Source organism: Oncorhynchus tshawytscha, linkage group LG02 (genome assembly GCF_018296145.1).
Source record: "Oncorhynchus tshawytscha isolate Ot180627B linkage group LG02, Otsh_v2.0, whole genome shotgun sequence".
In the NCBI taxonomy this organism is placed as follows: Eukaryota; Metazoa; Chordata; class Actinopteri; order Salmoniformes; family Salmonidae; genus Oncorhynchus; species Oncorhynchus tshawytscha.
In genome coordinates this window covers 2,950,305-2,976,235 of record NC_056430.1, presented here as the reverse complement: position 1 = coordinate 2,976,235, position 25,931 = coordinate 2,950,305, and the positions used below count along the sequence as shown (strand labels likewise).

The 25,931-nt window shown below is 43.7% G+C and overlaps 1 protein-coding gene across 1 annotated transcript in view; it reads right to left on the bottom strand.

The window, feature by feature from the left end:
* The window catches only part of acad9 (acyl-CoA dehydrogenase family, member 9), a 33,823-nt gene extending 8,130 nt beyond the window's left edge, over positions 1 to 25,693 (bottom strand). The window contains exons 1-14 of the mRNA XM_024381291.2: positions 25,260 to 25,693; positions 24,867 to 24,960; positions 24,642 to 24,743; positions 24,381 to 24,487; positions 24,181 to 24,281; positions 23,461 to 23,539; positions 23,158 to 23,332; positions 22,429 to 22,502; positions 19,713 to 19,788; positions 19,432 to 19,622; positions 11,014 to 11,142; positions 9,241 to 9,320; positions 8,207 to 8,333; positions 3,137 to 3,214 (exon numbers count right to left, since the gene is read on the bottom strand). Of these exons, the coding sequence (XP_024237059.2) occupies positions 3,137 to 3,214; positions 8,207 to 8,333; positions 9,241 to 9,320; positions 11,014 to 11,142; positions 19,432 to 19,622; positions 19,713 to 19,788; positions 22,429 to 22,502; positions 23,158 to 23,332; positions 23,461 to 23,539; positions 24,181 to 24,281; positions 24,381 to 24,487; positions 24,642 to 24,743; positions 24,867 to 24,960; positions 25,260 to 25,430 (1,584 nt within the window). The 5' untranslated portion in view covers positions 25,431 to 25,693. The remainder of the gene's footprint in view (positions 1 to 3,136; positions 3,215 to 8,206; positions 8,334 to 9,240; positions 9,321 to 11,013; positions 11,143 to 19,431; positions 19,623 to 19,712; positions 19,789 to 22,428; positions 22,503 to 23,157; positions 23,333 to 23,460; positions 23,540 to 24,180; positions 24,282 to 24,380; positions 24,488 to 24,641; positions 24,744 to 24,866; positions 24,961 to 25,259) is intronic.
* Between the last annotated feature and the right edge of the window lie 238 nt (positions 25,694 to 25,931).

Genomic DNA, 25,931 nt, shown 5'->3' with positions numbered 1-25,931 from the left:
CATGCTTGAGACCTGGTTTTAGGAATTCTACTTCTAATATTGATGAGTGAGAAGATAAATAAGAAGGTAGCTTATTCAGAAGTGATTTATAGACAAACATGAGAGCATGTTGTTCTCGTCTCATGGACAGCGAAGTCCAACCCACATTATGATATAAAATAAAGTGTTGAGTTCTGTAGCTAGCACCCGTAATAAACCTAAGTGCGCAATGATAAGCAGCATCCAGCGATTTAAGTGTTGATGCCGTAGCATGCATGTAAATAATATCCCCATTATCTATAACAGACATAAGTAGCTTGCACAATTTGTCTTGTATTTGTAGAGGTCAAACATGTCCTGTTTCTATAGAGTTGATTTTTAGCCGTTTACAAAGTTTGTCAATATGCATTTTAAAAGACAGTTCATCATCCAACCATATCCCTAACTTTTTAATATGCAGAGACCTGATTAATTTGAGAACCATCTAAGCTCGTAAGTGCAGGTGTTTTTTCAACCAACTTTTTGAACTTTTTTGAATCATAAAATGTGTTTTCTTTGCATTTAAAACAAGTTTCAGCTGTATAAAAGACCCTTGTAATATCTTAAAATCTGTCTCCAATAGTGATAATGCTTGGTCAGCCGTTGAAGTGATAGAGTACATGACAGTGTCATCAGCATATAAATTAATTTGACACTTTCTCATCACCGATATTGTTTATGTAGAGAGTGAACAGTAATGGACCAAGTATAGAACCTTGTGGGACCCCTTTAACCAACTCCAACGGCTCTGACTGGATGCCGTCGACTCTTATTCGTCGATACTTATTTTCCACCATAATTTGCAAATAAATTCATAAAAATCCTACAACGTGATTTTCTGGATTTTTTTCTTCATTTTGTCTGTCACGGTTGAAGTGTACCTATGATGAAAATTACAGGCCTCATCTTTTCAAGTGGGAGAACTCGCACAATTTGTGGCTCACTAAATACTTTTTTGCCCCACTGTATGTATGCATGTATGTATGGTATATATATATATATATATATATATATATATATATATATATATATATATATATATATATATATATATATATACATATATATATACATATATATATACATATATGTATGTATGTGAGCAAGATGCAAAGTATTGGTGTTGTGTTTCATGAGCTGAAATACAAGACCCCAGAAATCTTCCACACACACAAAAAGCTTATTTTACTCAAATTTTGTGCACAAATTTGATTACATCCCTGTTAGTGAGCATTTCTCCTTTGCTAAGATAATCCATCCACCTGACAGGTGTGGCATATCAAGAAGCTGATTAAATAGCATGATCATTACACAGGTGCACCTTGTGATGGGGACAATATAAGGCCACTCTAAAATGTGCAGTTTTGAGGGAGCATGCAATTGGCATGCTGACTGCAGGCATGTCCACCAGAGCTGTTGCCAGAGAATTTAAAATGTTAATTTCTCTACCATAAACCACGTGTAACCACGCCAGCCCAGGAACCCCACATCTGGCTTCTTGCAGGATCGTCTGAGAGAGTGCTGAAGAGTATTTCTCTCTATAATAAAAGCCCTTTTGTAGAGAAAAACTCATTCTGATTGGCTGGGTCTGGCTCCCCAGTGAGCAACACCAGTTGAGAACCAATGCAACACTTTCACCTGCAATAAACCCTTACATTCAAAATGGATTCAATTCATTTTTTCCCACACCCATCTACACACACACACACACTAGCCCATAATAACAAAGTGAAAATATGTTTTTGACATGTTTGCAAATACATTAAATTCAATACAGAAATAGCTCATTCACACCCCCGAGTCAATACATGTTAGAATCAGCTTTGGCAGAGATTACAGCTGTGAGTTTTTCTGGGTCTCTAAGAGCTTTCCACACCTGGATTGTACAATATTTGCACATTATTCTTTCTTAAATTCTTCAAGCTCTGTCAAGTTGGTTGTTGATCATAGACAGCCATTTTCAAGTCTTTACATAGATCTTTAAGCTGATTTAAGTCAAAACTCAAACTCAGCCACTCAGGAACCGTCAATGTCATCTTGGTAAGCAACCCCAGAGTAGATTTGGCCTTGTCTGGAGAAGCAACCGAAGTAAGACCCTTCCGAGAGGGAGCAGCATTGTCCAGGTTTGGCATGGGGAAGGCCGTCTTTGTAAATAATAATTTCTTAAATGACTTGCCAGGTTAAATAAAAAAATATCCACAACATCATAGTTAGGAGGCCTGTACAGAATAAAAAATATTCCAAAACATACATCCTGTTTGCAATAAGGCATTGAAGTAAAACTGCAAAGGTGGCAAGAACTTTTTGTCCTGAACACAAAGAGTTGTATTGTGTTGGATTTGCCCCAACATAATACATCACTGAGTACCACTCCATATTTTCAAGCATGGTGGTGGCTGCATCATGTCACGGGTATGCTTGTTATCGTTAAGGACTGCAGCGTATTTTAAGGATAAAAATTAACAAAAATGGATCTAAGCAAAGGCAAAATCCTAGAGGAAAACCTGGTTCAGTCTGCTTTCCACCAGACACTGGGAGATTCACTTTTTAGCAGGACAACCGGAGTGGCCGAGTTAAAGTTTTGACTTAAATTGGCTTGACAATCTATGGGAAGACCTGAAAATGGTTGTCTAGCAATGATCAACAAACAATTTGACCGAACTTGATTCATTTTTAAAAGAATAAATAGGCAACTGTTGCACAATCCAGGTGTGGAAAGCTCTTATGGAGTTTTTCCTAGACCCCATGCTTCTACATCTGCATTGCTTGTCGTTTGGGGTTTTAGGATGGGTTTCTGTATAGCACTTTGTGACATCAGCTGATGTAAAAAGGGCTTTATAAATACATTTGATTGATTGATTATCCTTACCCAGAAATACTCACAACTGGAATCGCTGCCAAAGGTGATTCTAACATGTATTGACTCAGAGATGTGAATACTTATGTAAATGATGTTTACGTATTTAATTTTCAATACATTTGAAATGTCCAAAAACACATTTTCACTTTGTCATTATGGGGTATTATGTGTAGGATGGGGGAGAATTGTTTTTCTTTAATCTATTTTGAATTCAGGCTGTAATGACAACATGTGGAATAAGTCAAGGCTATAATGTACCTTTCCATATCTGTACAGCAGGTTCTCCACTGTGGAGCCAAAATGGGCCACGTTCTGCTCCAGTTTCTTGGCACTGTCCTGGGAGAGAATAGGGGACAGGGAAACATATGACTTTATTTATACATTCCATTTACTCATTAGATCATGGTTTCCCAACCCTCTCCTCAGCCACCTCAGACTTTTTAGCATTTTGTTTTAACCCTAAACAGGCCTACCTGATTCAATTAGTCAAAGGCTTGATGATTAGTTGACTAATTGAATCAGGTGCACCAGTTTAGGGTTAAAACAAACACGCGGAACATCTGGGATGCCCGAGGAGAGGGTTGGGAAACTCTGCATTAGATCCTTCCCACCGAAGTGACAGAATGGTTCTAAAACAACGTGTGACAGAATGCAGGGTTTGTACTGACAGTGGCAAGTCAAATTCAAGGACATTCAAGTACTTTTTCAAGCAATAATATTTATTTTCAAGGACCATCAATTTGTAAATGTTACTATTATTCAACTGTTTCTAGTCGCTTCCGACTGGCAGCTTTAGTGTCGCCGGTCTAGAGAATGGCAAGTGGGCTGTGTGAGGAAAACGGCAGGAGCACGGCTGCTGCTTGATAAAGCGGAATATTGCGGGTGCCCCAAGAATGAGGCAATTGGCAAAAAAGCTCTGAAGGTTGTTGCAAAGAAAATGTCACAATGTAGAACTGGTGCCAGCACAGGATGCAGCGGTGTCTTTTCCCCTTCATGAGGCTCTTCGGGGCCAGTTCACCCACTCGCAATGTCAGTCTGACATGTTTTGCACCTTACACAGTGTGGGTTGGTGGGGTCCAGTGACATAGTGGTAAAAAAGGTGGGTCAACTATACTGAACAAAAATATAAAACCCAACATGTAAAGTGTTGGTACCATGTTTCATGAGCTGAAATAAAAGATCCCAGAAACGTTCCATTTGCACAAAACGCAGAATTTAAAATCAACATTTGCCCGTCATTTTAGCTATCGATGTGATGCTTGGTGGCGCCTAATCAGTCTGTTTAGTACCAGTCTTGTCCAAGTGGCAGTGTGGGTGGAATGAGCGAGCTCGCCTGAAACACCTGAGGAAATAAAACGTGGTAGGTCTGCCTGGAAATTAATTCGCAAGATCAATACATTTTACTCATACTTTCAAGTACCAACTTTGCATTAAAGACCAAAATTGGTTAAAGAAAATTGTGATAAGTAAAAATATATACCAGTTTCATTTAAGGACCAAAATATTGACAGCTGTGCCATATGAATGTAAAATAGTTGGGAAGAGATTGTCGATGTACCGATTCCATGGCATATGAATTGACACGCAAAACGCCGGATTCAAAACGTAGAATTTTTCTATTTAAATTATTATACAATATTCTTGCAACCAATCTTCCCTGCTCTGCAGATTTTGCTGTGAGGAGGAGGAGTCACTAGATCATTTATTTTGGTACTGTCCATATGTAGCTCGTTTTTGGTCACAGGTCCAGGAATGGCTGAAGAATTGCAATATATACCTAGAGCTATGCAAATAGTCTGGGTAGACATTTGAGTAGCTGTTCAGGAGTCTTATGGCTTGGGGGTAGAAGCTGTTTAGAATCCTCTTGCACTTAGACTTGGTGCTCCGGTACTGGTTGCCGTGCGGTAGCAGAGAGAACAGTCTATGACTAGGTTGGCTGGAGTCTGACCATTTTTAGGGCCTTCCTCTGACATCTCTTGGTATAGAGGTCCTGGATGGCAGGAAGCTTGGCCCCGATGATGTACTGGGCCGTACGCACTACCCTCTGTCGTGCCATGCGGTCAGAGGCCGAGCAGTTGCCGTACCAGGCAGTGATGCAACCCGTCAGGATGCTCTCGATGTTGCAGCTGTAAAACCCTTTGACAATCTCAGGACCCATGCCAAATCTTTTCAGTCTCCTGAGGGGGAATAGGTTTGTCGTGCCCTTTTCACGACTGTCTTGGTGTGCTTGGGCCATGTTAGTTTGTTGGTGATGTGGACGCCAAGAAACTTGAAGCTCTCAACCTGCTCCACTACAGCACCGTTGATGAGAATGGGGACATGCTCGTTCCTCCTTTTCCTGTAGTCACAATCATCTCCTTTGTCTTGATCACATTGAGGGAGAGGTTGTTGTCCTGGCACCACATGGTCAGGTCTCTGACCTCCTCCCTATAGGCTGTCTCATCATTGTCGGTGATCAGGCCTATCACTGTTGGGTCATCGGCAAACTTAATTGTTATTGTTTACTCCAATTGAGGGAGAGGTGGTAGGGTTTGTGGGGAACAATAAGGGAAGGTATATTCTTTAAAAAGTGTGTTCAAAAGTTTGGGGTCACTAAGAAACATCCACATGCCATTGGAACACAGGAGTGATGGTTGCTGATAATGGGCCTATGGAGATATTCTGTTTCCAGCTACAATAGTCATTTACAACATTAACATTGTCTACATGTATTTCTGATAATTTTGATGTTATTTTAATGGACAAAAAATGTGGACATTTCCAAGTGACCCCAAACTTTTGAACAGTAGTGTATATATTTACCTCCAAAAATATGGAGGTAGGAATTGATGCAGACAATTATATTGATGAAAGCAACAATCTATGCTCAATATTAAAGCTGATCCACCCACTAAAATAAATAATAAAAAACATAAAAATAAAATAAAGTAACATGAGAAAATGTCTAACTTTGTCCCCATTTCAAGGTATTCCAGTACGTCATTTAGACAGGGCTTGACCACTGCTGAGTTCACTAGATAAGGGCTCTTAACCAGACTAAATTATGGGACTTACGGGGATCATCAACTAGAATGTTGCAGGATGATTTTTTCTTGAGCAGATGGTCAGAACATAAATACAAATGATTTGTAGAGTGCAAATTGACAGCAAGAAGCCCAAACCCAATATAATATTTGACTAAAACAATCATTTCAAACCTTGCTTACATTAGTATACGATCACAAATATCTCTCATGTGTGGGAATACTTTGGAACAGATTTTCCCAAAATTGTATCACTTGGAGCTTATTTTTAACAGTACTTTAGGTCCAACAATTACACAAATAAAATAACCAGCGGGCCAAATCCGGCCAGTGGGTCACCAGTTAGGGAACAACATGTACAGTAAGCCTGTGGGGATCAATAAGGTTAAAAACAATTCCACCGCACTAGGATGTTCCAGCCATGTTTATAGTATTATATGCACAGTACATTCAGAAAGTAATCAGACTCCTTGACTTTTTCCACAGTTACATTACAGCCTTATTCTAAAATGGATAAAATATTTTTCCCCCCTCAATCTACACACAATACCCCATAATGACAAAGCCAACACAGTTTAAGTTTTTGCAAAATGTTAAAAAACAGAAGAAAAAAAAACATATCTACATACAGTACAAGTCAATAGTTGACACACCTACTCATTCCTATTTTCTACATTGTAGAATAATAGTGAAGACATCAAAACATTGAAATAACACATATGGAATCATGTAGTAACCAAAAAAAAAAAAAAGTGTTTAAACATCAAAATATATTTTATATTTGAGATTCTTTGCCTTGAGAGCTTTGCACTCTTGGCATTCTCTCAACCATCTTCACGAGGTAGTCACCTGGAATGCATTTCAATTAACAGGTGTGCCTTGTTAAAAGTTAATTTGTGGAATTTCTTTCATTCTTAATGCATTTGAGCCAAATCAATAGTGTTGTGACAAGGTAGGGCTGGTATACAGAAGACAGCCCTATTTGGTAAAAGACCAAGTCCATATTATGGCAAGAACAACTCAAATAAGCAAAGAGAAACGACAGTCCATCATTACTTTAAGACATGAAGGTCAGTCAATCCGGAAAATTTCAAGAACTTTGAATGTTTCTTCAAGTGCAGTCGCAAAACCATCAAGCGCAATGATGAAACTGGCTCTCATGAGGACCACCACAAGAAAGGAAGACCCAGAGTTACCTCTGCTGCAGAGGATGTTCATTAGAGATACCAGACTCAGAAATTGCAGGCCAAATAAATGCGTCACAAAAGTTCAAGAAACAGACCCATCGCAACAACTGTTCAGAGGATACTGCATGAAATCAGGCCTTCATGGTCGAATTGCTGCAAAGAAACCACTACTAAAGGATATCAATAAGAAGAAGATACTTGCTTGGGGCAAGAAACACAAGCAATGGATATTAGACCGGTTGAAATCTGTCCTTTAGTCTGAAGTGAGGTTTTTTTGAGGTTTTTGGTTCCAACCGCTGTGTCTTTGTGAGATGCAGAGTAGGTGAACGGATGATCTCCGCATGTGTGGTTCCCACTGTGAAGCATGGTGGTGAAATGGTGTGGGGGTTCTTTTCCGGTGACACTCAGTGATTTATTTTGAATTCAAGGCACATTTAACCAGCATGGCTACCACAGTATTCTGTAGCGATACACCATCCCATGTGGTTTGCGCTTAGTGGGACTATCATTTGTTTTTCAACAGGACACTTCCAGGCTGTGTAAGGGCTATTTGACTGTGAGTATGCAACCTAGACAACGCAGGAGTGGGTTCGGGACAAGTCTCTGAATGTCCTTGAGTGGCCCAGCCAGAGCCCAGACTTGAACCTGATCTAACATCTCCGGAGAAACCTGAAAATAGCTGTGACGCTTCCCATTCAACCTGACAGAGCTTGAGAGGATCTGCAGATAATTTATTTTGAGAAACTCCCCAAATACAGGTGTGACAAGCTTGTAGCTACATACCCAAGAAGACTTGCGGCTGTAAATCGCTGCCAAAGGTGCTTCAACAAAGTACTGAGTAAAGGGTCTGAATACTCAAGTAAATGTGATAGTTTATTTTTACAAATTTGCACATAAAAACATTTTGCTTTGTCTTGTCATTATGGGATATTGATGAGATTGATGAGGGGGAAAAAAAACAATTTAATCTATTTTAGAATAAGGCTGTAACGTAACAAAATGAAGAAAAAGTTAAGGGGTCTGAATACTTTCCGAATGCACTGTAGTACTGCATATGAGGTACGTACCGTCCCATTCAGTCCCAGGGTTAGGGGTTATAGGTTAAATAAGGTACGCACCGCCAGACCAGGATGCACCACCCCATCCATCCCAGTCAGTCCAAGGTCCACCTTCCTCCCCAACGCATCTCCCAACTTCCTGCCCAACATCTCAAAGGCCACACCCACATTCCCCTTCTTCATCTCCCTGATTGGACAAGGCAGAGAGACAGATGACAATTTCAGAATGTTACAGATAGAAATGTAATGAATTGAGCTGAGATATATATACACATATACACACATACATACACACAAGAGTATGTGGACCCCCCTTCAAATGAGTGGATTCGGCTATTTCAGCCACACGTTGCTGACAGGTGAATAAAATCTAAACCAGCCATGCAATCGCCATAGTATAACACTGGCAGTAGAATGGCCTTACTGAAGAGCTCTGTGAATTTCAACGAGGTCCATACAGAAGTGTTTTGTTGAGATCGTGTGGAAGAACTTGACTGGCCCGCACAGAGCCCTGACCTCAACCCCATCGAACACCTTTGGGATGAATTGGAACGCAAACTGTGAGCCAGGCCTTATTGCCCAACCTCACAAATGCTCGTGGCTGAAGTCCCTGCAGCAATGATCTAGTGGAAAGCCTTCCCAGAAGAGTGGAGGCTGTTATAGCAGCAAAGGGGGGAACAACTCCATATTAATGCCCATGATTTGGGAATGAGATGTTTGACGAGCACGTGTCCACATACTTTTGGTCATGTAACTTATCTTAAAAAGGTGCCATATGTAGAAATCACACCACCATTTCATGGTCGCTAAAATTGTAATAGTTCGCCTAATTTCAGTTTGTGACAAAACAAGCAAGTATAGTGTGGAGAATCAGTGTACCATCTAAACCTCTGTGAAATATGTTTTCCATCACCAATAATAGTATTTTCAGCTGTTTGAAGCTGGTGTACAAAACCAAATGATGAAAAAAAACTAAGAAATAGAAAAAAATAGAACAGATCTACCGATTCTTAGACTTGCTTTCAATGCGAATGCCAGATCTATAACTCACATTTCTATATGAATTTGGTCAGGTCGTCCAAAAAGTTACTTACTTGATTTTGCCTGTCAGTATTTTTCCAGCATACTGCATCCCAGTCAGAGCTATGTACATCCTCAGGATCTCATTGGTGCCCTGAAGAGACAGAACACAACGTCAAGTAAAGACCTCTTCATAACTACAATCTAACATCTTCATATCTCCAGGGAGATTCAGTGCCTTCAGAAAGTATTCACACCCCTTGACTGGCACAGAGCCTTCAGAAAGTATTCACACCCCTTGACTGGCACAGAGCCTTCAGAAAGTATTCACACCCCCTGACTGGTACAGAGCCTTCAGAAAGTATTCACACCCCTTGACTGATACAGAGCCTTCAGAAGGTATTCACACCCCTTGACTGATACAGAGCCTTCAGAAGGTATTCACACCCCTTGACTGATACAGAGCCTTCAGAAGGTATTCACACCCCTTGACTGATACAGAGCCTTCAGAAAGTGTAATTAATAACAAAGAGATATTCAATGTCTGATTTTATTTTACCCATCTACAAATAGATGCCTTTCTTTGACAGGCATTGGAAAACCTCCCTGGTCTTTGTGGTTGGAAAACCTCCCTGGTCTTTGTGGTTGGAAAACCTCCCTGGTCTTTGTGGTTGAATCCATGTTTGAAATAGCTGAAGGCAGCGTAAATAGATCAATATCTGAGGGGAATTTGTTAGTCAACTTAGATACATGTAGCTTACTTGTTGCCCTAGAAGACTAAATAAACCCTTGCTCAGCAGAATAATGTAATAGATCGATAGAATTAATGCTTCAATCTAGTTGACACCGGTAAAGTTCTCTCTGTCATCTTTCGTGGAGCAAAGACATTTAGGGACCGGGGAGAAAACACAATAACACCAACAAAAAATATATATAAATAAATAAACAAGTCGAGAAAGATTTTCAGTGCAAAATGTCCAAAACGACATCAGTTTAACCGGTTAAGGAGAAAGAAAGCTGTGAAAATGACCCCAACGTGTTTCTAATAAAATATACATTAAAGCCGAACTGAAATCTTATGTGGTTGAAATACTATGTGTTTATGATGAAGACAGAACCTCTACAGAAGGTATCTAACTGAGCATTGCATTCTCTCAAGATGCAGAAATAAATAAATCATATTTCTCCACTCCTGTTCCCGAGTCATAACGTTGCCAACATTTGGTGTATCATTTTACAGTAATACATGCTTAATTCTGCAGGAGTTAATATTAAGGCCATGTGAGACGTTAGACCTACAGTCAGTGTCCAGATTTCAAGTGTCCATTTAACCCATCTGAACATGCCATTCCCTTGACATGCCATAGGCCTATCGGAATCATCACACATAACATAGCCAGCACTGCTGTCATCCTCTTTTACTACTTAACCACATAACATAGCCAGCACTGCTGTCATCCTCTTTTACTACTTCACCAAATCTTTCCCAAACATTATTTTAAACTCTTCTTTCACAGTGTTTGTCTGTACAGTGGGGCAAAAAAGTATTTAGTCAGCCACCAACTGTGCAAGTTCTCCCATTTAAAAAAATGAGAGGCCTGTAATTTTCATCATAGGTACACTTCAACTATGACAGACAAAATGAGGGGGAAAAAAAATCCAGACAATCACATTGTAGGATTTTTTATGAATTTATTTGCAAATTATGGTGGAAAATAAGTCAACCCGCAAATCACTAGTATCTAGTCTGTCAAGGTGGACATCCGCCCTCTGGTGGACACTACATGGTTAACGCTGTATAACTCTCTGTTATTAAAAGGAGAAATACTACACTGTGTGCGTGATACCTCGAAGATGAGCAGGATACGGCAGTCTCTGAGGTAGCGTTCGTAGGGATAGTTCTTAGTGTAGCCCAGCCCTCCTAGAACCTGCAGAGCCTCAGACACACAGATCCAGCCTCCCTCAGAGCTGAACACCTACAGAGAGAGAGGTAGGCAAAGACACAGACAATAAGGTACTCTGTCATGCAACTAGTCATGAAACTTGTGTAGTGTAACCGTAGTGTGTCTATAGTGTAGTGTGTCTACAGGTGTAAAAGCAGTGCGTCTACAGGTGTAACAGCAGTGCGTCTACAGGTGTAACAGCAGTGCGTCTACAGGTGTAAAAGCAGTGCGTCTACAGGTGTAACAGCAGTGCGTCTACAGGTGTAACAGCAGTGCGTCTACAGGTGTAACAGCAGTGCGTCTACAGGTGTAACAGCAGTGCGTCTACAGGTGTAACAGCAGTGTGTCTATCATCCAGAAGACGGGCTCAGTACAGGTGCATCAAAGCTGGGACAGAGACGGGAAAAAGTGCTTCAATCTCATGGCCATCACTGTTAAATAGCCATCACTAGCCGGCTACCACCCGGTTACTCAACCCTGCATCTTAGAGGCTGCTGCCCTTTATACATAGACATGGAATCACTGGCCACATTAATAATGGAACACTGGTCACTTTAGTAATGTTCACATACTGCTTTGCTAATTTCATATGTATATACACACACTGTACTCCACTCCGACATTGCTCGTCCTAATATTTATAAATTCCATTATTTTACTTTTAAATGTGTGTATTGTTGGCAATTGTTACTGCACCGCTGGAGCTAGGGACACAAGCATAATGCTACACCTGCAATAACCTGCTAAATATGTGTATGTGACCAATTTAATTTGATTTGTACTCAAAGCATGCTAGCAAGTGTCTTCACTGACATTTTCAACCTCTCCCTGACCGAGTCTGTAATACCTACATGTTTCAAACAGACCACCATAGTCCATGTGCCCAAGACAGTGAAGGTAACATGCCTATATGATTACCACCCTGTAGCACTCACGTTGGTAAGGGTAGGGGTAGGGTAGGCAACAACACATCCGCCACGCTGATCCTCAACACTGGGGCACCTCAGGGGTGTGTGCTTAGTCCTCTCCTGTACTCCCTGTTCACCCACGACTGCATAGCCAATCAAGACTCCAATACCATCATTAAGTTTGCTGACGACAACACAGACAACGATGAGACAGCCTATAGGAAGGAGGTCAGAGACCTGGCAGTGTGTTGCCAGGCCAACAAAATCTCCCTCAATGTGAGCAAGACAAAGGAGCTGATTGTGGACTACAGGAAAGGAGGGCCGAACAGGCTCCCATTAACATTGAAGGGGCTGAAGTGGAGCGGGTTGAGAGTTTCAAGTTCCTTGGTGTCCACATCACCAACGAACTATCATGGTCCAAACACACCAAAATAGTCGTGAAGAGGGCACGACAACACCTTTTCCCCCTCAGGAGACTGAAAACATTTGGCATGGGTCCGGTTTCAACTGTTGTGCCTGCGGCTATGGAACCCTGACGGTTGTGGTAACAACGACTTACGACAGTAACAGCGACTTGTATGCTCTAGTCGGCTGGCCCTCACTACATATTCGTCGCCAGACCCACTGGCTCCAGGTCATCTACAAGTCCATGCTAGGTAAAGCTCCGCCTTATCGCAGTTCACTGGTCATGATGGCAACACCCATCCGTAGCACGCGCTCCAGCAGGTGTATCTCACTGATCATCCCTAAAGCCAACACCTCATTTGGCCGCCTTTCGTTCCAGTTCTCTGCTGCCTGTGACTAGAACGAATTGCAAAAATCGCTGAAGTTGGAGACTTTTATCTCCCTTACCAACTTCAAACATTTGCTATCTGAGCAGCTAACCGATCGCTGCAGCTGTACATTGTCTATCGGTATATGGCCCACCCATTTTTACCTACCTCATCCCCATACTGTTTTTTATTTATTTACTTTTCTGCTCTTTTGCACACCAATATCTCTACCTGTACATGGCCATCTGATCATTTATCACTCCAGTGTTAATCTGCAAAATTGTAATTATTCGCCTACCTCCTCATGCCTTTTGCACACAATGTATATAGACGCCCCTTTTTTTTCTACTGTGTTATTGACTTGTTAATTGTTTACTCCATGTGTAACTCTGTGTTGTCTGTTCACACTGCTTTGCTTTATCTTGGCCAGGTCGCAGTTGCAAATGAGAACTTGTTCACAACTAGCCTACCTGGTTTCAATAAAGGTGAAATAAATAAAATAAAAAATAAAAAACAGTAGTAGTAACAGCAGTAGCAGTATTAGCAGTGTTAGTAGTAGCAGCAGTATTAGTAGTAGCAGCAGTATTAGTAGTAGTAGTTGCAGCAGTATTCCCAGCAGTATTCATAGTTGCAGCAGTATTAGTAGTGTTAGTAGCAGCAGCAGTATTAGTATCAGTAGTTGCAGCAGTATTAGTAGTTAGTAGTAGCAGCAGTATTAGTAGTTAGTAGTAGCAGCAGTATTAGTAGTTAGTAGTAGCAGCAGCAGTGTTAGTAGTAGCAGCAGCAGTGTTAGTAGTAGCAGCAGTATTAGTAGTAGCAGCAGTGTTAGTTAGCAGCAGCAGTGTTAGTAGTAGCAGCAGCAGTGTATTCAGTGTTAGTTAGCAGCAGCAGTGTTAGTAGTAGCAGCAGTAGTGTTAGTAGCAGCAGCAGTATTAGTATCAGTGTAGTAGCAGCAGTGTTAGTAGTAGCAGCAGTTAGTAGCAGCAGCAGTGTTAGTAGTGTTAGTAGTAGCAGCAGCAGTGTTAGTAGTAGCAGCAGCAGTGTTAGTAGTAGCAGCAGCAGTGTTAGTAGTAGCAGCAGCAGTGTTAGTAGTAGTAGCAGCAGCAGTGTTAGTAGTAGCAGCAGCAGTGTTAGTAGTAGCAGCAGCAGCAGTGTTAGTAGTAGCAGCAGTGTTAGTAGTAGCAGCAGTGTTAGTAGTAGCAGCAGCAGTGTTAGTAGTAGCAGCAGCAGTGTTAGTAGTAGCAGCAGTGTTAGTAGTTGCAGCAGTGTTAGTAGTAGCAGCAGTGTTAGTAGTAGCAGCAGCAGTGTTAGTAGTAGCAGCAGCAGTGTTAGTAGTAGCAGCAGTGTTAGTAGTTGCAGCAGCAGTGTTAGTAGTAGCAGCAGTGTTAGTAGCAGCAGCAGTGTTAGTAGTAGCAGCAGTGTTAGTAGTAGCAGCAGTGTTAGTAGTAGCAGCAGTGTTAGTAGTAGCAGCAGTGTTAGTAGTAGCAGCAGTGTTAGTAGTTGCAGCAGTGTTAGTAGTAGCAGCAGCAGTGTTAGTAGTAGTAGCAGCAGTGTTAGTAGCAGCAGTGTTAGTAGCAGCAGTGTTAGTAGTAGCAGCAGTGTTAGTAGTGCAGCAGTGTTAGTAGTAGCAGCAGTGTTAGTAGTAGCAGCAGTGTTAGTAGTAGCAGCAGCAGTGTTAGTAGTAGTAGCAGCAGTGTTAGTAGTAGCAGCAGTGTTAGTAGTTGCAGCAGTGTTAGTAGTGTTAGTAGCAGCAGTGTTAGTAGTTGCAGCAGTGTTAGTAGTAGCAGCAGTGTTAGTAGTAGCAGCAGTGTTAGTAGTAGCAGCAGTGTTAGTAGTAGTTGCAGCAGTGTTAGTAGTAGCAGCAGTGTTAGTAGTAGCAGCAGTGTTAGTAGTAGCAGCAGTATTAGTAGTAGTAGCAGCAGTGTTAGTAGTAGTTGCAGCAGTGTTAGTAGTAGTAGCAGCAGTGTTAGTAGTAGTAGCAGCAGTGTTAGTAGTAGCAGCAGTGTTAGTAGTAGTTGCAGCAGTGTTAGTAGTAGCAGCAGTGTTAGTAGTAGCAGCAGTGTTAGTAGTAGTAGCAGCAGTGTTAGTAGTAGTAGCAGCAGTGTTAGTAGTAGCAGCAGTGTTAGTAGTAGCAGCAGTGTTAGTAGTTGCAGCAGTGTTAGTAGTTGCAGCAGTATTAGTAGTAGCAGCAGTGTTAGTAGTAGCAGCAGTGTTAGTAGTAGCAGCAGTGTTAGTAGTAGTAGCAGCAGTGTTAGTAGTAGTTGCAGCAGTGTTAGTAGTAGCAGCAGTGTTAGTAGTAGCAGCAGTGTTAGTAGTAGCAGCAGTGTTAGTAGTAGCAGCAGTGTTAGTAGTAGCAGCAGTGTTAGTAGTAGTAGCAGCAGTGTTAGTAGTAGTAGCAGCAGTGTTAGTAGTAGTAGCAGCAGTGTTAGTAGTAGTAGCAGCAGTGTTAGTAGTAGTAGCAGCAGTGTTAGTAGTAGCTGCAGCAGTGTTTAGTAGTAGCAGCAGTGTTAGTAGCTGCAGCAGTGTTAGTAGTAGTAGCAGCAGTGTTAGTAGTAGCTAGCAGCAGTGTTAGTAGTAGCTGCAGCAGTGTTAGTAGTAGCTGCAGCAGTGTTAGTAGTAGCTGCAGCAGTGTTAGTAGTAGCTGCAGCAGTGTTAGTAGTAGCTGCAGCAGTGTTAGTAGTAGCTGCAGCAGTGTTAGTAGTAGCAGCAGCAGTGTTAGTAGTAGCAGCAGTGTTAGTAGTAGCAGCAGTGTTAGTAGTTGCAGCAGTGTTAGTAGTAGTAGCAGCAGTGTTAGTAGTAGCAGCAGTGTTAGTAGTAGCAGCAGTGTTAGTAGTTGCAGCAGTGTTAGTAGTAGCAGCAGTGTTAGTAGTAGTAGCAGCAGTGTTAGTAGTAGCAGCAGTGTTAGTAGTTGCAGCAGTGTTAGTGTAGTAGCAGCAGTGTTAGTAGTTGCAGCAGTGTTAGTAGTAGCAGCAGTGTTAGTAGTAGCAGCAGTGTTAGTAGTAGCAGCAGTGTTAGTAGTAGCAGCAGTGTTAGTAGTAGCTGCAGCAGTGTTAGTAGTAGCTGCAGCAGTGTTAGTAGTAGCTGCAGCAGTGTTAGTAGTAGCTGCAGCAGTGTTAGTAGTAGCTGCAGCAGTGTTAGTAGTAGCTGCAGCAGTGTTAGTAGTAGCTGCAGCAGTGTTAGTAGTAGCTGCAGCAGTGTTAGTAGTAGCTGCAGCAGTGTTAGTAGTAGCAGCAGCAGTGTTAGTAGTAGCAGCAGTGTTAGTAGTAGCAGCAGTGTTAGTAGTTGCAGCAGTGTTAGTAGTAGCAGCAGTGTTAGTAGTAGCAGCAGTGTTAGTAGTAGCAGCAGTGTTAGTAGTAGCAGCAGTGTTAGTAGTAGCAGCAGTGTTAGTAGTAGCAGCAGTGTTAGTAGTAGCAGCAGTGTTAGTAGTAGCAGCAGTGTTAGTAGTAGCAGCAGTGTTAGTAGTAGTTGCAGCAGTGTTAGTAGTAGTAGCAGTGTTTAGTAGCAGCAGTGTTAGTAGTAGCAGCAGTGTTAGTAGTAGTAGCAGCAGTGTTAGTAGTAGTTGCAGCAGTGTTAGTAGTAGTAGCAGCAGTGTTAGTAGTAGTAGCAGCAGTGTTAGTAGTAGTAGCAGCAGTGTTAGTAGTAGCAGCAGCAGTGTTAGTAGTAGCAGCAGTGTTAGTAGTAGCAGCAGTGTTAGTAGTAGCAGCAGTGTTAGTAGTAGCAGCAGTGTTAGTAGTAGCTGCAGCAGTGTTAGTAGTAGCTGCAGCAGTGTTAGTAGTAGCAGCAGTGTTAGTAGTAGCAGCAGTGTTAGTAGTAGCTGCAGCAGTGTTAGTAGTAGCTGCAGCAGTGTTAGTTGCAGCAGTGTTAGTAGTAGTAGCAGTGTTAGTAGTAGCAGCAGTGTTAGTAGTAGCAGCAGTGTTAGTAGTAGCAGCAGTGTTAGTGTTGCAGCAGTGTTAGTAGTTGCAGCAGTGTTAGTAGTAGCAGCAGTGTTAGTAGTAGTAGCAGCAGTGTTAGTAGTAGTAGCAGCAGTGTTAGTAGTAGTAGCAGCAGTGTTAGTAGTAGTAGCAGCAGTGTTAGTAGTAGTAGCAGCAGTGTTAGTAGTAGTAGCAGCAGTGTTAGTAGTAGCAGCAGTGTTAGTAGTAGCAGCAGTGTTAGTAGTAGCAGCAGTATTAGTAGTAGTTGCAGCAGTGTTAGTAGTAGTAGCAGCAGTGTTAGTAGTAGTAGCAGCAGTGTTAGTAGTAGTAGCAGCAGTGTTAGTAGTAGTAGCAGTGTTAGTAGTAGCAGCAGTGTTAGTAGTAGCAGCAGTGTAGTAGTAGCAGCAGTGTTAGTAGTAGTAGCAGCAGTGTTAGTAGTAGTAGCAGCAGTGTTAGTAGTAGCAGCAGTGTTAGTAGTAGTAGCAGCAGTGTTAGTAGTAGTAGCAGCAGTGTTAGTAGTAGTAGCAGCAGTGTTAGTAGTAGTAGCAGCAGTGTTAGTAGTAGTAGCAGCAGTGTTAGTAGTAGCAGCAGTGTTAGTAGTAGCTGCAGCAGTGTTAGTAGTAGCTGCAGCAGTGTTAGTAGTAGTAGCAGCAGTGTTAGTAGTAGCAGCAGTGTTAGTAGTAGTAGCAGCAGTGTTAGTAGTAGCAGCAGTGTTAGTAGTAGCAGCAGTGTTAGTAGTGTTAGTAGTGCAGCAGTGTTAGTAGTAGCTGCAGTGTTAGTGTTAGTGTTAGTAGCTGCAGCAGTGTTAGTAGTAGCAGCAGTGTTAGTAGTAGTAGCAGCAGTGTTAGTAGTAGCAGCAGTGTTAGTAGTTGCAGCAGTGTGTTAGTGTTAGTAGTAGCAGCAGTGTTAGTAGTAGCAGCAGTGTTTAGTAGTAGCAGCAGTGTTAGTAGTAGTGTTAGTAGTAGCAGCAGTGTTAGTAGTTGCAGCAGTGTTAGTAGTTGCAGCAGTGTTAGTAGTAGCAGCAGTGTTAGTAGTAGTAGCAGCAGTGTTAGTAGTAGCAGCAGTGTTAGTAGTAGCAGCAGTGTTAGTAGTAGCAGCAGTGTTAGTAGTAGCAGCAGTGTTAGTAGTAGCAGCAGTGTTAGTAGTAGCAGCAGTGTTAGTAGTAGCAGCAGTGTTAGTAGTAGCAGCAGTGTTAGTAGTAGCAGCAGTGTTAGTTGCAGCAGTGTTAGTAGTTGCAGCAGTGTTAGTAGTAGCAGCAGTGTTAGTAGTTGCAGCAGTGTTAGTAGTAGCAGCAGTGTTAGTAGTAGCAGCAGTGTTAGTAGTAGCAGCAGTGTTAGTAGTAGCAGCAGTGTTAGTAGTAGCAGCAGTGTAGTAGCAGCAGTGTTAGTAGTAGCAGCAGTGTTAGTAGTAGTAGCAGCAGTGTTAGTAGTAGCAGCAGTGTTAGTAGTAGCAGCAGTGTTAGTAGTGCAGCAGTGTTAGTAGTAGCAGCAGTGTTTAGTGCAGCAGTGTTAGTAGTAGCAGCAGTGTTAGTAGTTGCAGCAGTGTTAGTAGTTAGTAGTAGCAGCAGTGTTTAGTGCAGCAGTGTTAGTAGTTGCAGCAGTGTTAGTAGCAGCAGTGTTAGTAGTAGCAGCAGTGTTAGTAGTAGCAGCAGTGTTGTTAGTAGTGTTAGTAGTAGCAGCAGTGTTAGTAGTAGTGTTAGTAGTAGCAGCAGTGTTAGTAGCAGCAGTGTTAGTAGTAGCAGCAGTGTTAGTAGTTGCAGTAGTGTTAGTAGTAGCAGCAGTGTTAGTAGTAGTGTTAGTAGTAGCAGTGTTAGTGTAGCAGTAGTGTTAGTAGTAGCAGCAGTGTTAGTAGTAGTGTTAGTAGTAGCAGCAGTGTTTAGTAGTGTTAGTAGTAGCAGCAGTGTTAGTAGTAGCAGCAGTGTTAGTAGTTGCAGCAGTGTTAGTGTTGCAGCAGTAGTAGTAGTAGCAGCAGTGTTAGTAGTAGCAGCAGTGTTAGTAGTAGCAGCAGTGTTAGTAGTAGCAGCAGTGTTAGTAGTAGCAGCAGTGTTAGTAGTAGCAGCAGTGTTAGTAGTAGCAGCAGTATTAGTAGTTGCAGCAGTATTAGTAGTTGCAGCAGTATTAGTAGTTGCAGCAGTGTTAGTAGTGTTAGTAGCAGCAGCAGTATTAGTAGTGTTAGTAGCAGCAGCAGTATTAGTAGTAGTTGCAGCAGTATTAGTAGTAGCAGCAGTGTTAGTAGCAGCAGTGTTAGTAGTAGCAGCAGTGTTAGTTAGCAGCAGTGTTAGTAGTAGCAGCAGTGTAGTAGTAGTAGTGTTAGTAGTAGCAGCAGTGTTAGTAGTTGCAGCAGTGTTAGTAGTTGCAGCAGTAGTAGTAGCAGTGTTAGTAGCAGCAGCAGTGTTAGTAGTGCAGCAGTATTAGCAGTGTTAGTAGCAGCAGCAGTATTAGTAGTAGTTGCAGCAGTATTAGTAGTAGTTGCAGCAGTGTTAGTAGTGTTAGTAGCAGCAGCAGTATTAGTAGTGTTAGTAGCAGCAGCAGTATTAGTAGTAGTTGCAGCAGTATTAGTAGTTGCAGCAGTATTAGTAGTTGCAGCAGTATTAGTAGTTGCAGCAGTATTAGTAGTTGCAGCAGTATTAGTAGTGTTAGTAGTAGCAGTAGTAATTTTAGTAGCAGAAGCAGTAGTAGTTTTAGTAACAGTAGTAGCAACAACACCCCAGTATAGTGGTAGAAAAAGTACCTTAACCATAGCAGCCTCTAGAGAACAGTCAGGGACGCCAGGTCGATCCATCATCCCAGCCGTCAGGTACGCCATGCTCTCCATCACAAATGCATTCTGGGCCATCACCGCAAACTTCTCTTGGATCATCCCAAACTCACTGAGGTTCTTACCAAACTGTTTCCTGCTGCCAGCGTACTCTGCTGTCATCTCTGGAGAGGGAGACAAGACATCACCATTATCATCATCATTACTATAACCATAATCATGATTATGAGCTTCTCACACTCTACAGCTTATACCGATGAGTTTCTTGATCATTCCAGAGCCGGCGCTGCCCATACTGAACCTGCCAGAGTTGAGGATGTTCATCGCTACCTGGATAATGACACATACAAAGATTCAGTAAAGGTTTGAGTGAAAACACGTGTACAAAGATATGGTAAACCATTCAAAACTAAATGGTGACAGTTAACCGTAGCACCAATACACCATGCAAATGACACAGCAAGGAGCCTTGTAGGCTTTTTGAATGTTCTTCAAATGGGCAAAAACGTAGCGCAATGGTCTTCAGCGTAAAAACACAAGGCACCTAAACATGTCGTTTTTTTCTCTATGCTCATGATCCATTTCCCTGCGGACATAGGACAGACAGTCGGTGGTCGGAGCACAGGACAGACAGTCGGAGCACAGGACAGACAGTCGGAGCACAGGACAGACAGTCGGAGCACAGGACAGACAGTCGGAGCACAGGACATACAGTCGGAGCACAGGACATACAGTCGGAGCACAGGACAGACAATCGGAGCGCAGGACAGACAGTCGGTGGTCGGAGCGCAGGACAGAGTCGTGGTCGGAGCGCAGGACAGACAGTCAGAGCGCAGGACAGACAGTCGTGGTCGGAGCGCAGGACAGACAGTCAGAGCGCAGGACAGACAGTCGTGGTCGGAGCGCAGGACAGACAGTCGTGGTCGGAGCGCAGGACAGTCAGAGCGCAGGACAGACAGTTGTGGTCGGAGCGCAGGACAGACGGTGGTCGGAGCACAGGACAGACAATCGGAGCGCAGGACAGACAGTCGATGGTCGGAGCGCAGGACAGACAGTCGGTGGTCGGAGCGCAGGACAGACAGTCGGTGGTCGGAGCGCAGGACAGACAGTCAGAGCGCAGGACAGACAGTTGTGGTCGGAGCGCAGGACAGTCAGAGCGCAGGACAGACAGTTGTGGTCGGAGCGCAGGACAGTCGGTGGTCGGAGCACAGGACAGACAATCGGAGCGCAGGACAGAGTCGATGGTCGGAGCGCAGGACAGACAGTCGGTGGTCGGAGCGCAGGACAGACAGTCGGTGGTCGGAGCGCAGGACAGACAGTCGGTGGTCGGAGCGCAGGACAGACAGTCAGAGCGCAGGACAGACAGTTGTGGTCGGAGCGCAGGACAGTCGGTGGTCGGAGCACAGGACAGACAATCGGAGCGCAGGACAGACAGTCGATGGTCGGAGCACAGTCCAGACAGTCGGAGCACAGGACAGACAGTCAGAGCGCAGGACAGACAGTTGTGGTCGGAGCGCAGGACAGTCGGTGGTCGGAGCGCAGGACAGACAGTCGGAGCGCAGGACAGACAGTCGAAGGTCGGAGCACAGTCCAGACAGTCGGAGCGCAGGACAGACAGTCGGAGCGCAGGACAGACAGTCGGAGCGCAGGACAGACAGTCGGAGCGCAGGACAGACAGTCAGAGCGCAGGACAGACAGTCAGAGCGCAGGACAGACAGTCAGAGCGCAGGACAGACAGTCAGAGCGCAGGACAGACAGTCAGAGCGCAGGACAGACAGTCAGAGCGCAGGACAGACAGTCAGAGCGCAGGACAGACAGTCAGAGCGCAGGACAGACAGACAGTCAGACAGCGCAGGACAGACAGTCAGAGCGCAGGACAGACAGTCAGAGCGCAGGACAGACAGTCAGAGCGCAGGACAGACAGTCAGAGCGCAGGACAGACAGTCAGAGCGCAGGACAGACAGTCAGAGCGCAGGACAGACAGTCAGAGCGCAGGACAGACAGTCAGAGCGCAGGACAGACAGTCAGAGCGCAGGACAGACAGTCAGAGCGCAGGACAGACAGTCAGAGCGCAGGACAGACAGTCAGAGCGCAGGACAGACAGTCAGAGCGCAGGACAGACAGTCAGAGCGCAGGACAGACAGTCAGAGCGCAGGACAGACAGTCAGAGCGCAGGACAGACAGTCAGAGCGCAGGACAGACAGTCAGAGCGCAGGACAGACAGTCAGAGCGCAGGACAGACAGTCAGGAGCGCAGGACAGACAGTCAGAGCGCAGGACAGACAGTCAGAGCGCAGGACAGACAGTTGTGGTCGGAGCGCAGGACAGACAGTCGGTGGTCGGAGCACAGGACAGACAGTCGGTGGTCGGAGCACAGGACAGACAGTCAGAGCGCAGGACAGACAGTCAGAGCGCAGGACAGACAGTTGTGGTCGGAGCGCAGGACAGACAGTCGGTGGTCGGAGCGCAGGTCAGACAGTCGATGGTCGGAGCACAGGACAGACAGTCGATGGTCGGAGCACAGGACAGACAGTCGATGGTCGGAGCACAGGACAGACAGTCGATGGTCGGAGCACAGGACAGACAGTCGATGGTCGGAGCACAGGACAGACAGTCGATGGTCGGAGCACAGGACAGACAGTCGATGGTCGGAGCACAGGACAGACAGTCACACTGCATCTCAGTGCAAGAGGCGTCACTACAGACCCTGGTTCGATTCCAGGCTGTATCACAACCGGCTGTGATTGGGAGTCCCATAGGGTGGCACACAATTGGCCCTGCGTCGTCCGGGTTAGAGTTTGGCCGGGGTAGGCCGTCATTGTAAATATGAATTTGTTCTTAACCGACTTGCCTAGTTAAATAAAGGTTAAATAAAAGTTTTAAAAATGACTCTCCAGCTTGTGAAAAAAGACGTTGAAAAATAACTGCACATCAATAGCATATAACAGAGGGGAAAGGGAAGTGACATCACCTTGAAGCCGCCTCCTACTTCTCCTATTACATTCTCCACAGGGACTGGACAGTTGTCGAATGACACTTCACATGCTGGGGGACAGAAACACATCAGTTATAGCCCAGTGAATGGTACACAACAGTGATTTCCCTTGGCTGACTGACAGCTACAGTTATCTTGTTTACAATACTTTTAAATAATTGAAGAGTGAATGAGTTCACACAAGGAGAACAGGTATTCTTGGTCTCTGCAGTTTATTTATATATATATCCATAGGCTATACATATATATGTGTGTGTGTGTGTGTGTGTGTGTTTATCCCCTGATGCACCCGTTTTACCTCTGGCTTTCCGTGATTACCAACACTAGACTAGGCTAACACCAACACAAGTACTGTCATTTACTCCACTAGGCTAACACCAACACAAGTACTGTCATTTACTCCACTAGGCTAACAACAAGAAGAATTTGTTCTTAACTGACTTGCCTAGTTAAATAAAGGTAAATAATAAATAAAATAACTGTTAGACCCCCTAATGCCTAGATGTGATCTTACTGTTAGATGCCTAGATGTGATCTTACCCCCTAATGCCTAGATGTGATCTTACTGTTAGACCCCCTAATGCCTAGATGTGATCTTACTGTTAGAGACCCCCTAATGCCTAGATGTGATCTTACTGTTAGACCCCCTAATGCCTAGATGTGATCTTACTGTTAGACCCCCCTAATGCCTAGATGTGATCTTACTGTTAGACCCCCTAATGCCTAGTTTATCTTCTGGTTTTCCGCTGGTGATCCCTCCGAAGGCTCGCTCTACGATGAAGGCAGTGATCTTATCTTTCTTCACTCCATCCTCTCCTACCACCTCCGTACGAGCAAACACCGTCATCAGGTCTGCAAACCCCCCGTTTGAGATCCAGATCTGGACAGCATGGAAATACAGTCACACAACTGTCCTTCAGACTGAATCATCACAAACAAAGTACCAACAGCAGTTAGCGAACACATGACTGACAGGCAAAACACAGGTAGGAGGATAATGTGTCTCACCTTTGACCCATTGAGCAGGTATGTTTTCCTGTCTTCTGATAGGGTGGCTTTGGTCTGAATGGACGCAGCATCACTCCCACTGAAACATACAGGATCCACATGAAACAGTCAGATTCAGAGAACATGACAAAACCAAGCTTTAAAATACACAACCACTTCTGTCATTTCTTGGTATAACAAAAGTTGGAATGCTTTTCAGTGGCAAAAAAACAGCTTTACGGCAAACAGATCCAGATGATGTGACTGGTCGAAAAGCAGAATGATGTCATCCAGAGTTGGTTCAGGATGGTAATGATTTCAGCAGGTTGTGTTTTATATTTCACCTTTATTTAACCAGGTAGGCCAGTTGAGAACAAGTTCTCATTTACAACTGTGACCTCACCAAGATAAAGCAAAGCATTGCAACACAAACACAGAATTACACATAAACAAATGTACAGTCAATAACACAATAGAACAATCTATGTACAGTGTGTGCAAATGTAGTAAGATAAGGGAGGTAAGGCAATAAATAGGCCATAGTGGTGAAATAATTACAATTGAGCAATTAAACACTGGAGTGTTGCAGTAGGTTCGTACTGTACCTACCAGGCTCAGTGGGACAGAAGGCTGTGCTGCAGTAGGTTTGTACTGTACCTACCAGGCTCAGTGGGACAGAAGGCTGTGCTGCAGTAGGTTTGTACTGAACCTGCCAGGCCCAGTGAAACAGACGGTATGTACCTGCCAGGCTCAGTGAGACAGAAGGCTGCTACATGTTCTCCTGAAGCCAGCTTGGGGAGATATTTAGCCTTCTGCTCCTCACTACCGGCTATCAGGATCCCCTAACATACAGCAAGACATCACAGGTTCACAAACAGCAGTAACATTATACAACACAGATAAAAAGAAAGCCTTGAGTCTATCGGTGCAGGACTCTTTACCTTGAGTCCGATGGCTTGGTGGGCAGCCAGTGTAACTGCTATGGATCCATCCAGAGAGATGATCTCTCCTAGTCTGGCATACATGGTGTTGGACAGACCCAGGCCACCTAGGAAGAGACAGGAAGTTATGTTGAGTGGCGTCATGTTACAATGTGTGTCCACAAGATGGTCTCTGATACAGTATGAAGACCTAACCAGCGATAGGCCTAATGTTTGTTGCACAGGCTGTGACCTGTTCTCCTCTGATATTAAACTCCTCACCATACTCCTCAGGCACCTGGATACCGAACAGTCCCAGCTCCTTCAGTCCGTTCAGAGTCTCTGGAGGAATCTTAGCTTCATGGTCGATACGCTTGGAGTCCACTGAAATACAAGGACAGGTCTCAGAATACAACACTGGAACACAGTCTGAAGGTCTATTAGAATAGAACCACACTTTGAATCTGAGTCTTGTATAAGGACAGCAGTCTCTTCTCTCAGTCTCACCCTCTTCAGTGAAGAATTTCTCTACCGGAGCAACAAACGAGTTGATCTCCTCCAGCTCTTCATTTCCAATCTCTGGATAGGGGAAGCACTCTGCCTGGAGGAGAGACACACAATACGAATCAGCTACTTGGTTGATTTATCCTTCTGGGCTATTATGACAAGCTAGCTACTGGCTTTCCGGATTTTCTCATTGTCTTTCAAGGCAAAAAGTGGCTTGCCTCTGGCGAGAGGTGACAGCTGACAACAATGGAAAGATGGCTATGGGTGGCTCTAACTTACAATAACTGAGCAAGCTATCACATATTTCTTAGACAGTATGGCTAAATCAACATTGTATTCCTTATCTAGAATTTTAAAAAGCATAATACATATACTAGCTAGCTAGTCGCTTACTTTGTTTACTTTGCCAAGGAACAGGTCCTTGGCGTAGGCCAGATTCCTAGCATGAGTTCTGATGGTTCGGTGAGGTAAGTTGACTTCTTTCGTCGCATGTCTTGCGTTAGATGTTAAAATCTTTCCAAATTGAACAGATTTGGATAAAGCTATAAGTCTGTTGATATTCATTGTCCTGTCAAATTTTCACCTCAACCAGACTTCTGCTGCTTCCGAAAATGGGTTAAAAGCAGGTTGAAATATGGTCGAAGCTATCTGGGATCCATGGGACGTCCCGACACTGACGTCACCCGTTGAATTAGACATTTTAAACGGTTACGGTAAGGGTTAAGGTTAGGTAAGGGTTTTGGCTTCGGTTAGGATACGGTTAGGAGTTAAGGTCAGGGTTAGGAGTTAGGGTATGGACGCGCCAAGTATACCGAATAGCCCTAACAGTAGACTAAGGTTGGGATACCTTTCACCTCATTCTGTCTCATACTGATGACGTAAAATGGGCGTTTCGTAATGAATCAGCTGCCTGCAATTCTTCATTAAATCACTGGAGGGGACTGTTTCGTCAGGAACAAAATGTACATGGAAGTGCTCAGGGTCTGCTAAAAAACAATGGACACATTTCTGTATACCGCACATGTATAATGAACAAAAATATAAACACAACATGCAACAATTTAA